Here is a 13,663-nt window from a genome sequence, read left to right as displayed (position 1 = left end):
ATGTCCTCTGTTACATTACACTTCAACTTTTCAACCTCTCCTCCATCTTCAGGACCAGACAGAATACAAAACCTTCACTGCCGACCACAAAACTCTACTGCCATTGCATGTTCCTGGACCCCGCCTGACTCTGACTTTGATGGATATAGCATTGAATGCAAAAAAATGGACACTGGAGAAGTTGAGTTTTCCAAAAGGATAGAGAAAGAAAGATCTTTGCAAAATATCATGATGCTAGTACCCCACAAGAGATACTTGGTGTCCATCAAAGTGCAGTCTGCAGACATGACTAGTGAGGTAGTTGAAGACAGCACCATCACTATGATAGACCGTAAGTCCTTGATGTACCAAATACATAGGTACAGTGGCATGGAGGGAGAAGGTGAACAGGGATAATCTATCATCTGGTCTTGTTGATTAGTCAGCAGACTTTTCGACCTCCAGACCTGCCTGTTGTGTCACACCAGCCACTGAAATGTGTGACCAGTGATCAAAATGGGGAACATCTGTGTTTAGTTTCATGCTGTGCCAGATTATAAGGCACTTAAACTATAAAACTTGCTTTAAAGGATGTTTTATCACTGTGTGAATCATATTGTAAAACTGGTTTACCTGACTCATGCAGTGAGAACAAACTTAAAAACAATTGTTATAATCTGTCAGTCGTGGCACAACATGCAGCCTACAACTGTTCTCCCCCGGGCTTGTCTCTTTGCTGCCCCCTGGCCCTTTCCTCTCACCCAATGCCAGCACCAAGTCAAAATAGTGGGAACCTACCTAGAGCCTTCAGGAAGTTGGGCGTAGTGGCTCTTCTTCAGGCTTTACTCCCTCTTCTCTCAGATGATGAGCTTGCCTCAGGCAGTGGAGATGAAGGAGGAGCACTGCTCTGCAGAGTCCTCTCTTGGGCTGCAGATGGGTGGCAAATGGCAGCTTGCAGCTTGTCAACAACATACACAAGGAGGGAGGTACTGCCAGCCAGTTGTGGCAATCCATGGCTCACCTCCATTCTGGGTGGTACAGCATGACAGAGAGCCTTAATTACCCCCAAGGCCAAATGTTCCATGAAGCATAGTGTGATTGAGAGGTCTGGTCACCGTCCCCCCTTGGATATGTAAAGCCAAGGAGAACTACAGAGTCCAGTCACTAAAAAAAACCCTCTGTGATGGGGCATACAAATCCTACACCGGGCAACAAGGAGTTAATGAGCTAATGGGGACTCAGCTGAGAGATGTCAGGATTGGCGGGAGGAACTTAAAAGGGAGAAACCCAGCTCAGTTGATGACAGATCAGGGAGGAGAGCAGATCTTGGAAAAAGGGATGGCTGAGTGTAGGAGCCTCATTGGGCAGCCACTGCCCAATGGGCCCTCCCTGAAGGAAGGGAGGACCTGATGCTGACTCACCGTGAAAGGAGACTATTCCTCTCTGTGTGTTGGGGAACTTGGATTAGGGCCCCAGCCTGATGAGTACCCTCGGAAGGAAGAGAGCCTTAACCCAGCTTTGGGACCATTCATTTGGATCAATTCCCCTTTCTTCTGTTCATTGACAACCCTGGGAGGGGCAGGCTATCTGGGGCCTAGCCAATGGGCTGGGCCTCTTGGGACTGGAACTGGGAGTGGGAAAACCACCCAGACATTCCAGAGCTGTGACCCCAATGAGTGCTGGGGCCCTGCCCAGAGCCTGGGAAAAAAGAACGTGGTAACAGCCACCCTTCACATGAATTGCAACCAAGCCCTGTCTCTTCTCTACTACAAGAGATGCTATGAGTTCCGATAAAATCAGAGCTAACCTGAGCAGCACCAGAAACAGCAACAGAAATTCTTTGAAGGATTAACTGTTCTCCATTATTTTCATGTTTAGACATCTCTGCACTATCAGGTTCTGGTTGACCCTGGAAGCAGGACTGTCTAAATACCACAAGGGAGCCAGCTCTCCCAAGAATTCCAGCCTGGACTTACAGATCGAAGCTATCTGGCTAGGCTTCAAATAAGCATGTGAACTATTGGTTCCTTATCCACACTGAAACCCTTTAAATTTTGGCCACAACTATTAAACAGTAGATACTGACGCAGTATATGTAGCTGTGTAGGTTATTGAAAATGTTTAGATGCGATCTCTGTGACAGGGCTGTAGTAATAATAATAGGAGATAAACCAATCTCCTAGAGCTGGAAGGGACCCTGAAAGGTCATTGAGTCTAGCCCTCTGCCTTCACTAGCAGGACCAAGTACTGATTTTGCCCCAGATTCCTAAGTGGCCCCCTCAAGGATTGATCTCACAACCCTGGGTTTAGCAGGCCAATGCTCAAACCACTGAGCTATCCCTCCCCCTTCTGTTGGGAAGCTTACATCAGATGTGCTTTATTTCCCCCTCCCTCTTTTTCCTTTTCCATTTAGTTCCTGATGTATCACTGTTCAACATATAGCTTGTTTAGACATGTGGCTGATACAGATGCCAGTTCCCTGTGGAAGCCATACTGTAAATCTGATATCAGATCGTCCATGTGTAAATTATTTGCGTAATTGATTCAGTGTCATGTATTATTTATTCCATTTGGTGTGAGAGGGGGAAATCTAGGTGTTAAAAAGCAAATTTCTATCTGCAGCCTCAGTGGTCTCAAAGTACCTGGATTGAACCCACCTCTGAAAATGCTATTTTAGCAGCTATAATTTAAGACTGCGTGGATTTAATGAGACTTTAATGCAATCCTGGGCAGCTTCTGCAAGAAATCCTACTGTAAGGAGCTGCCTCTGTTATTATGTTTAAAACACTGCAGGTCTGTTACATCTTCTGGCAGCTTCTCTGCTGAAGAGGGATACACTTTGTGACTGCAAAGAGCATAAAATGAGAGACATTGGGTCTAAATGGCTGAGTTTTGTTGAGATTTGCGCCTCACTTGCTGTTATTATGTAATTACAAATATATAGATGGTGATGCACTTTATTTCCCCCTCCCACTCTCTTCTTTCCCAGGCCCCCCTCCTCCACCTCTCCACATCCGAGTGAACAAAAAGGAAGCACTCATTACCAAATCTTCCATCAACTTTACTTTCAACTGCAGCTGGTTCAGTGACACCAATGGAGCTGTGAAATACTTTACTGTGGTTGTGAGAGAGGCCGATGGTAAGTTTTCATGAATTAATAGGTTTCTTTCTGTAACCCATATTAACACAAGGAGGGTATTTGTCCTCATCTACTGGCCAGATTTCAGAAGAGGCGTATGGATCTGCATCTGTATCCAAGCCAATGAACCTGGTCCTTTAACTCAGCGGGGAGAAGCTTTTAGATCCAGAGGTCCAGTCTACACTGGCACCATAGTTAAGGACAGAGTTATATACTTCATTCTCTGGGATGTTACCATCCACATTTTTGGAGAGTTTCCTTACTTAGATGATGAGAGAACTCAAAGCAAATGTCCCAGAGGGTAGAAATGGGACAGATTGTCTTGCTATGCACTGATTCAATAATGCAGCTTAGACACTAACTTGAAGTCGGTAGGAGTGCGTCTCAGCTTCAGTTTCTGTTGCCTTCAGTGTTGCCTGATAAGTCATTATTAGAAAACAAAGGTAGCTTACAGTCTGAATAAAATGATTCATGTTGTTTATTTCATGAGGCAAATTGCTCTCACATACACCAGTGTAAATCAAAGCAGAAAATGTCCCTATATAGTGCATATGGATTTCCTTCCTTGTGCTGTCCTGTAGAGAAGAAGAGTAGTTTTGCAGTTAAAGCCCTAAACTAGGACTCAGGAGATCTGAGTTTAATTCTTGACATTGCCACAAGCTCCCTTTGTGACCTTGTGTAAGTCACTTAATCATTTTGTACCTCTGTTCCCATGTAAAAATAATCCTTTTTTTTCTCCCACCCTGTGTCGTTCTTGTCTAGTCAGAGTGTAAGCTCTTTGGGGGCAGGGACTGTTTCTCACTATATATTGGTACAGTGCCTAGCACAGCTGACCCTCTTAGGCACTATCATAAATAATAAAAAATCAGGATTCATTTCTGGGGACTATAATCGTTTCCTATTGCAACTATTCTCTGTACCCACTGGCTACTTTTTTTTAACCCCCTGTGGAAGGAGGCAGATGGCGGGGATGGAGGGGCCAGAATTATGCAGCAGAAGTGATTCACACAACCTTCTCAAGGCATCTGAACCCCTCTGTGCACACTCTTCTAGAATGGGATCCAGAAGAGAGAGCAAAGTGCCCTGAGTTATCTAGCCAGGCAAGCCAGCGTTGATCCAAAAATGTCCGCATAGACCAACATGCAGTGTGGGTTCAAATAGAAGAGAGTGTGCCTGGAACACACTGAGCTAGGCTCAGTCCAAAAATACTAAGGGTATGTCTACATTGGAGCTGGAGGTGTAATTCCCAGCTCAGGTAGACATACACATGCTAGCTCTGATTGAGATGGAGCAAGTGGAGCAAATGGTGGTTCCCATCTGACACCCTATCGTGCAGCTGCAGCTTCGCTGTTATTTTCAGCACACTAGATTGATCTGAGCATGTCTATCCCAGCTGGGAATGACACTTCCAGCTGCTGTGTAGACATACCCTAAGACTTAATTTAAGGAATTGTGCCACAAGTCAGTAGTGTGTGAAGCATCACTCACTTAAGAAAAGCGCGGATTATTTCTTTAGGACATTCAGTAATTTGAGTCTGTAGAGGTCTCTGTAAAGAAGGTGGCTTTCATGTGGCTTAACAATTTTGAAGACTGTATAGCACAGTCTTTATCAGACTGTAAGAAGCTTTTTAAACCACAGCGCCAGGTTGCTTTGAAACACATAATTTCCTATCTGTAGGAATTTGCTGTTTGCTGTAGTAATCTGCTGTATTCTGCTTCTTCTCCTGGGGATCAGATTACCACACCAGACCAGCTGTTGTTTGTAAAGATAACATAGCTATAATGACTCCTGCAGTTAAGGTTAATAACAACAATTCGTATATAGTGTGTTTCTTCCATAGACCTTTAAGTACATTATAAAAGAAGGTAATTTGGCAGATGGGAAAATGGAGGCTCAGAAGGAAGTGACTTGCCTATGGTCATACAACAGTTTAGGGTCAGGCTGGAAATAGATCCCAGGTAGCTAACTCCCAGTCCCATGCTCTATTCACTAGACCATGTTACCTCCCAAACAAAGTACAGAAGTTTGTCAAGTGTTGAATATGTCTATTGATGCCCAGGGCCTTAGATTTTTACTGCACGAATAGCACGAGAGCTGTGGCATATGATGTGCAATTTTTTTTTTACCATTTTTTTCCTAGGCAGTGAAGAGCTGAAGCCAGATCAGCAGCACCCATTACCTTCCTACATGGAATACAAACATAACAATTCCATACGTGTCTACCAGACAAACTATTTCGCAAGCAAATGTGCTGAAAACCTTGACAGTAACTATAAGAGTTTTGACATTAAGCTTGGAGCTGAGATGGAAAGTCTGGGAGGAAAATGTGATCCCAATCAGCAGAAATTCTGTGACGGGCCACTGAAGCCAAGGACTGCCTACAGGTTAGATTTATTGTGGTAATTGTGCTGTGTGAGATGTGCTGTATTATTAGGTACTATGCTATCTCGATGCCTGATGTACTTGAGCTGCCGTAGATTAATAACCTGTGTTACATAGTGTTCTCTGTGTTGTATTGTGCAATTTATAAAAGCTTTGTCCGTGCCCCATCTCATAGGTAATATATAAACAATTCCTTCACCAGCCTGGGAATGCTACAATTCATTATGTGCAAAACTCCGTGCAGTGAAAAGGCTTCTTTTATCTCTTACTTTGATGGAGAACTTTGCTACAGTTGCTAATTTCTCTGTGGAGAGACTTAAGGGCTGGATCAGCAGCTGAGTCAGGGGAGCATTCAGGACAGCTACAAGGGGAGAGCAGGAGATGCAAAGGTAGTTTTGTGTTCCTCTAATTCTGTGGACAGACTGCACCAGGCCAATCTGCTGGTGCAGAAGAGCAGCCTAAAGGCTATTCTACACTGTGCCAGCTTCCTGCAGACTCAGGAAGCCTGTACAGCAGCTGAGGCTCACCAGCACAAAGGGAAGATTTAGCCACAATCGGGCATGGTGTGGGAGCTGCTAGAGCACCTGTACACCTCCTGTTGAGTCCTCTACACTGGCATGAACCTCCAAGGGCTGAATCCAATGACCTTAAGGCCACTTTGCACCTAGGGAACAGCAGAAAGCAGCTGGCCTTAGATTTTAGCCAAAAAACTAGAGTATTTGAAGTAATATCCCCAAACAATTAGGATTTGTATTTCAGACAAACTGGATACCATGTATGTTTATTTAGAAGCGGCAGCTTCACATTAGATGTCATTACTTTCTCCTGCAGCATTAAATCAAGCTTAGCTACTAAATGTGGACTATTAAAAACTTGATGGGGCAGTTGTGCAACTGAAGTGAAAGCAGCTTTCAAGTGGGCTCTAGCTGGGTTCAGTGGAAATTATGCCCACTTATCCCTACTTAGAATGAGACTTACTGTGAGTCAGGATTTCTACCTCTTAACTTCTTTGATTCTAAATTCTATCAGCTGGCTGGCAGGAACCTCCACCATGGGTTACCAAAGCCACAATGAGAGCCGAGTGTCTAGATCAACAAACCATTCACAGACACTCATTTCAGCTTTTTAATGAATTTGCTTGGACTTCATTTGAGCTCCTTTTGCTTTCTGTGAATGCTCTTAGAAATGAGTTTGCTGAGAGGAAAAGTCATGGAGTTAAACAGCAAATTTCAATTGAATGTTGCAGAATTTTTTATTTTGTTCATTGTGCATGTCTGTATCAGAAACCTACTTAAGAACTACGTTCATCCAGTCAAAGAACGGAAGCTTACCATGTGTCCAATGAAATCAATGTGTTCATGTGAATGGATTTGTTGATTGATTTTCAGTGACAAATTTTTGGCAATCAGGAGCTTGTGAAAATAGCAAAGACCTAAATCCAACAAAGACACTGCTCACTGTGATTAGTTTGTCCAGCTCATGGGACTACTTTCATGATCCCCAGTAGCCTAAGGTATCAAAGCCACAATCCTGAAAACATTTAAGCACATAAGTAGTCCATTTACAGGACTAATATTAGGAGAGATGGAAGTAGGTCTAGAATACGACTATTCACATGCAAAGGTGTGTGCAGGAACAGGAGAATAGAATGTAATCCAAATCCAAGTCCCTATACGATAGTATTGAGGGCAGTTAACATATCCATAGATCAGCTAGTCAGCAGTTTTTTTGGCTCACCGCAGCCCTATGCAAAGAACACCCTGCGATATATAAGCCTTCCTGCTGATCACAGTTAGGCAGACTTTTTTTCCCTCAAGTTTAGTATGTTGTAAATGTCATCTAGTATCTAGTCCTTCTTTCATTTTCGCCAAATATTGTTGAGCAAAAGATACTAAAAAATGGAATGAACTGCTGAGGTGCTAAAAATATTGGCTTTGAAACTCTCACTAAAGCAGAAGCTGAACAACAAAAGGTATAACAATAACGGTAGTTAAAAGACACAGAAAATGTACTTAGTAAATGTTGTCTGGAAGCCCTGTTTTGTGATTTTGCTATTTCTGTGTTAACCTTTAGTTTTCTCCTATTTGATACCAACTCCCAAACAAATCTAATAAACTCTTCTGCTTTTTCAGGATCAGTATCCGAGCTTTCACCCAGCTCTTTAGTGAAGACCTGAGGGAATTCACTGAGCCACTCTTCTCAGATACATTTTTCTCTTTACCAATCACTACTGAGTCAGGTGAGTTTCTCCTTTAACTCTACTAACCAGTTACATGGGTATCACACCCATTGGTGTTAGAGTGGGTAGGAAAGTGCAGCAAGGACCTTGTTGCTGAACTGAGTTACTCTGAGATTCAGCTCTCCGCCAGTTAATGTTTGATATTCAGCACTGTCGGTTAAAACAATAGCTGTGATGCTTCCCCTTCCATCCATGATTTCCTTCAGAAATATAAAGCTTCCTACAGATTATAGGCGTTCACTTTAAAAGGGAGCAAGAGAGAGAGAGAGAGTGAGGACTGTGCAGCATCCTTCAGGATAGAAATAATACGTAGGGCTAGATTCTCCCTTCTGCTTTCTGCCACTCAAGCTGCTCAAAGTGGACAGAAATGGCTAGTGGAAATTTCCCTTGGTGCAGGGGGAGCTCTCTTGTGGTGTAAAACTGGCAGAGATGGTAGAACCACCTCCTGCACCAGCTGTCCCATGTGTCCAGGGTGTAGGGGAGATGTCAGAGGTGGGAGGGAGGTGTGGTGCAACTATTCTGATCCTTCACAGTGTATGCTCACCTAGGGACTTTGTGCCAGTGGCAGGAGTTAGACCTGCTCCTCAGCAACTCCTAACTTATGCCTGGCCAAGCAGCACAGGATCAGGGAGCCACAACCAGCCCACTATGTTCCCCCGTCTCAGCTATGGTGGAGCAATAAGCCCATAGGTTATAAATTATTTGAGAAGGAATAGCGCTGGGGTCCCTGACTGGGGGGTCTCTAGTCACTGCTACAATACAAACAATAAATAATAACACAGCCCCTTGATACAAGGCTCTCAATACATTTTCCAAACACTGATTAAGCCTAAAAAACCCTTGAATCCAGGCAACAGTTACTTTCTGGATGTGAGAATGAAATGTTTTCATCATCCAGTATAAATGGTCTCAAAATGAGGCTGAACCAGTGAATTGTCCTAGACTCAGTTTGAAAAATCCAGTGAACTACTGTAGCCTGGGGAGGAGACCCAAACTCCTGGAAAATCTTGCTGTTTCTTTCACTCCCTAATTCTATGGAAAGAGAGAACTTTTTTCTCTTCTACCTACACCGTACATCTTGCCCACCTGATGTACGGTGTAAATTCTTGGAAAAACTAAGGAAGTAATATCAAAGCCCAGTCCTCCAAATATATGTGCAGTTGACGTTCCCTTGTATTTATTTCAGTGTCTTTAACTGATAACATTGTATGTATCTAATTCCTTTGCTCTGTGTGTGTGTGTGTGTATCTATCTTAGAGCCCATGTTTGGAGTTATAGAAGGCGTGAGTGCTGGTTTGTTTCTCATTTTGATGGTGGTGGCTGTGACTGCTTTATTTGTCTACAGACAAAAAATTAAGTAAGTAGAAACTCCCTGTTTAAAATTTTCATTGTACAAGATCTGATGAAATTTGATTTTCCATCTGAGACACTGAGGAAGGAGTAAAATTGGATGAAAACTTTAAATTGTATTTAGGAAGGCAAAAACTTCATTCCATTTCCCTCACCATTTGTACAAATTAAATATTGACCTAAGACCCATATTATCCTTGATTAAGAAACAGGATTTCCACTGATTAATAGGAGTTGCATGTTCAAGGTTGCAATGTGACCTTTGGCTCTTAGTAGAGCTGATCAACACATTTTCACTGGAGCAGTTTTCTGTCAGAAAATGTGACTTCATTGAAACCTTTCATGAGAACTTGTTGATTTCAATGACATTTTTGATGGGAAAACTTTGAAATGATTCATTTTGATCCTCTCTTTTTGGAAATATTGAAATATTTTCTTTCAATAATGTCAAAAAGTTTCATTTTGACTTTATTGTTCCATTTCATTTTGCACTGACTTTTATTCTATAATATGAAGTACCCACCCAGTCTATTGGTTATGCTGGGGTGGGTGCTTCTCTCTCTCACTGGAAATTCCCTCCTGGACCTGAGAAATGTTCCTGAAAAAAGGTTTTCCATGAAAAGTTTCCTTTTTGACAAATCAGCATTTCGGTCAAAAAATTCCTGACTAGCTCTAATACCCACTTTAATGGTAGTTTGGGGTGTCTCTCTTATGGTAAAAGCAGGTCGTTACTGTTTTACACCATTTTTTCTATGTATGATATAAAATTATTATCCTATTGCAGCAAATTAAGGTACAGAGAAACTGTGCAGCTGCAAAGATCCATTTCAGAGCAGCAAATGAATCAGCCATCTCTTTTTATTCCTTTTCTTTATTTCCTGCCACAAGATACAACAAAGCACTAAAACCAAAGTAAGAATAGCTTCCTTTGTATTGCAGTAATGGCCATGAACGACCTACAGCAAGGCTGAGCATTCGCAGGGACAGGCCGTTGTCCGTCCATCTGAACTTGGGGCAGAGAGGGTAATCTCAAAGTTTGTTTCTAAGAGAAAACTGTTTTAACATGGCATCATAGATGAAACAGTCTCTCCAGTCACTCACTGACAAGTTGTTTCTTTTTCTTTTGAAATTATTTCTAGGAGCCGGAGAATTTCCAGGTAAAAGCAAATATTTTGTCATTTAAAACATCTTCCTTTGTAATGAATTAGATGAATAATGTCCTTGTTCTATCTTGGGGTAACTTTGTTTTTTGTCTTTTTTCTTCTGTCGAATGTTTTAGTCCAATAAAAGTAAATCAGTTTGAAGCGCACTTCACCAAACTCCAAGCAGATTCCAACTACCTCCTGTCCAAGGAGTATGAGGTACGAATCCAATCCACTCAAACCATTTCTTTACTGAACTGACTGGTTGGGTGCTAACTGTGGCTCACTAACCCTTCAGCCCCAGAGACATGCATTCCTGGGTTTTTTTCACACAAGTGAAAATGAGTTTGACAGTCTCAGCTTAGACCCTGTTTGTCCTGCCGCCAAAACCACAACTTAATTAGGCTCAGCTTGATCCAGCTGGCAGCCTCCATTCATCAGAGGCCCAGCACAGGACCACCAGGATGTGCTGAGGGTCAGGACTGGGTTGTGTGAGCAGAGCTGTGTGACAAATCATGAACAGTGCCTACCAGCAGTGTGCCTGGCTCAAGCCAATGCCACCAGTTCTCTAATTTCTGTCTAATAAAAATCATTTCCTTTCCTTGGCCTTGCATGCTGTACGTTGCGTGTTGTAGCATCCTTTGATTATTTTCACCTTGCATTCATTTTGGCCTTTTACAGGACTTAAAAGATGTGGGTCGTAACCAATCGTGTGACATAGCGCTTTTGCCGGAGAACAGAGGGAAAAATCGATACAATAATATATTGCCCTGTAAGTTTTATGTTTGGGTATATAATATTACATCACACCAGCTATTTTTCACTTCTTTTCAGGATGGGATGGGGCATGTAGCGTATCCCTTTCCTTGTTTCGCCTTGTCGGAGATGAAATAGCAGTGCCAAGCCAAGTCTTGGTGCTTCGATGCTGACGGTGTATGGCCATGAGCAGCTTTAAAACAGCAGCTCCCATTAAACTTCACTTCCCACCAGAGGTGTAATGACTAGTGCTCGTTCTGTTTATAAAAGGCTTCAGCTGTTCTAGCCTGTCAGCGGTTCTGTCAGGGTGGATAGTAGGAATAAATGAAACCTTGTCATGTGTGTTTTGTGTGATCAGCAGCAGAGCTACTTGCTCCCTGGTCATTCAGATATAGTCAGTTCAAACCTGTCTAGTGGCCACAAATCACTTATTTGACATCAATAGGTGACAGTCGCTTCCTTCAGAGTGAATAATGAGCCTGCAGTAGCACAGTGCCTCCAGCATGGCACAAGGCGATAATCCTGAAGGAGTCCTCTTTCATACAAGGCAAAGGTCCTGACCATACATGGCACATGAGAATGGGGACAGCCCTGGGGAATGCCTATTGGAGGTAATTAGCCCACCTTAAATAGCCCTCTGGAATTTCAGTGGCTATAATAGCACTCAGCTTAATTTCCAGTCCAAACTTGCCATGTAGTATTGCCATGTGCCGTGGTTAGTTGCCATGTTTTATCCAGAGGTGGCTGTATTTCAGTAGTGGTGATGGGATCCCGCTGTGGGTATGTCTAACTGCAGCTTGGAGGGTGCTTCCCAGCTCAGATAGACAGACATATGCTAGTTTCTGAGCTTAAAATAGCAGTGTCGCTGGGGGTAGCATGAATGGTGGCTCAGGCTACCCACCCATGTACATACCCAGTAGGTCTGGGAGGGTTTGTATTTGTAGCACGCTAGCTCAAGCAGAGTTGCACTTGTCTGTCTACCTGTGCTGGGAAGTACCCACCCGACTGCCGTGTAGAAGTACCCAAAGTGTGTATGGCGCTCTGGTACCTTTATGTCTCAGTCTGCCCTGGACGGGCAACTCTGCAGCCAGAGACTCAGGAGACATGCTGTCTTGCTCAGTCACCCAGCATTTTCCCAGGGGACTGCACAGTGAAGTTCTGTCAAGTGTGCTGTCCTCCATGCATAGCTGGCCCTGCCATCAGCGGCAAAGAGGGATGCAGCCACAGTCCCACCATTACCTTAACTCCCTACCTCTTTCAAGTAGCTGACATCCACCAGAGCACAGCCAGGGAAGAGGCTTGTGCTCTGCAATGGGATTGCGCTCACCTGTGGAAAAATGGGGTGACGTCTCCCTGGGCTAAATCCACAAAGGTACTTAGGCATTGCAGTGCCTAACCACTAGGTGCCCTGCCCAGCCCTCCATTCTGAGTGAGACATCTAGGCTCCCCATCAATGCATGAGGGGAGGTAGGCACTCAACCAGGGAGCCTGTGAAACCATCAGTGTCATGCAAAAGGAAGGAGACAGGACTTAGAGCCCAGATTCACAAAGGTACTTAGGCATCTGCTCCCATTGGTCTGGGCCTCTACTTACCTGACAGGCCAGAGGGAGGCACCTCCCTCCGCTCAGAATTCTCCACCATGAATCCTCTCCTGACATTAGGCACCTCAGCTGGGTAAGCCCATGCCCTAGCAGATGAAGCCCAGACCATTCTCCTGAAAGACAAGAGAAACCCATCCCACTGTAGCCAATAGCCCTGTGTTTATAGCACTCACTTGGAATGTGGGAAACCTGTTTTCAAATCTCCACTCAGATTTGAAACCAGGACTTGAACCCACAAATCCCACATCCAAGGAGAGTCCCTAGCCCACAGGGCATTGTGTATTGTGGGTGGATCTCTCTCTATCTCTTCTGTTGGAGCTTTCCACTTAGTATAAATAATTGGAGGAGGGACTTAAACCTTGATCTCCTGCATCCCAAGTGAATACTCTGGCCACTGCTCTCGGGGATAGACGCTCACACTCTCGTTTGTGTGATGGCTGATCCTGAAGGTGTGCCCCAACATCTCTGGGGTCGGGCCCCACACGCGAGATCGGAGGGGAAACCACTAGTTGGAGAATCCTGTTTTGGAGCTTCAGCTTGAGCAACAGTTCTGAGCAGTTTGTTAGCTGTGGGATGGTATCAGCTGTTAGGCAGCTTTGCACATGCCCACCATAGGAAACGTAGACACTTACCGGGGTAGGCAGGAGCTTAGCAGTAGTTTTGAGCATGCCAGTGGCACCTACATTGTGGACTTAGGTGCCGAACGAGGCAGTTACGCGCCTATGGACCTTTGCGGTTCTAGTTCCTTGCATACAATCTCGCTCATTGGCCGCAATGTGCTTTGGACCCGCCCTGGTGAAAGGTGGTGTACAAATGTGGGTGGCTGTCATTTGCAAACAAGCCTTCCAACTGTGACCATGAAAGTGCAGTTGGTATTTTTACATGGGCACATTTCCATTTATGTGAAAGACCTGGGCATAAACCTCTTGTAATACATTTCTTCCCAGATGATACGTCGAGAGTGAAGCTTTCCAACGTAGATGATGATCCTTGCTCAGATTATATTAATGCAAGCTACATACCAGTAAGTGGCTCAGTGGTGTTTTTTATAGTCCTTGTCTCTCCAATGGTAA

At 43.9% G+C, this 13,663-nt stretch overlaps 2 protein-coding genes across 2 annotated transcripts in view; one reads left to right on the top strand and one right to left on the bottom strand.

The window, feature by feature from the left end:
- KCNMB4 (potassium calcium-activated channel subfamily M regulatory beta subunit 4) overlaps window positions 1-13,663 on the bottom strand; it is an 85,329-nt gene that overhangs the window by 3,537 nt on the left and 68,129 nt on the right. The gene's annotated exons all lie outside the window — the stretch shown is intronic.
- Window positions 1-13,663, top strand: part of PTPRB (protein tyrosine phosphatase receptor type B) — an 86,083-nt gene that overhangs the window by 61,339 nt on the left and 11,081 nt on the right. Inside the window, exons 19-28 of the mRNA XM_044978698.1 lie at window positions 53-331; window positions 2,969-3,118; window positions 5,260-5,503; window positions 7,634-7,740; window positions 8,998-9,097; window positions 10,030-10,113; window positions 10,230-10,247; window positions 10,370-10,451; window positions 10,914-11,004; window positions 13,538-13,614. Coding sequence (XP_044834633.1) covers window positions 53-331; window positions 2,969-3,118; window positions 5,260-5,503; window positions 7,634-7,740; window positions 8,998-9,097; window positions 10,030-10,113; window positions 10,230-10,247; window positions 10,370-10,451; window positions 10,914-11,004; window positions 13,538-13,614 — 1,232 coding nt within the window. The remainder of the gene's footprint in view (window positions 1-52; window positions 332-2,968; window positions 3,119-5,259; window positions 5,504-7,633; window positions 7,741-8,997; window positions 9,098-10,029; window positions 10,114-10,229; window positions 10,248-10,369; window positions 10,452-10,913; window positions 11,005-13,537; window positions 13,615-13,663) is intronic.

This window comes from Mauremys mutica, chromosome 1 (assembly GCF_020497125.1).
Source record: "Mauremys mutica isolate MM-2020 ecotype Southern chromosome 1, ASM2049712v1, whole genome shotgun sequence".
NCBI lineage: Eukaryota > Metazoa > Chordata > Testudines > Geoemydidae > Mauremys > Mauremys mutica.
The sequence above is the reverse complement of the archived record's forward strand: the minus strand, read 5'-3'. Positions and strand labels throughout refer to the sequence as shown.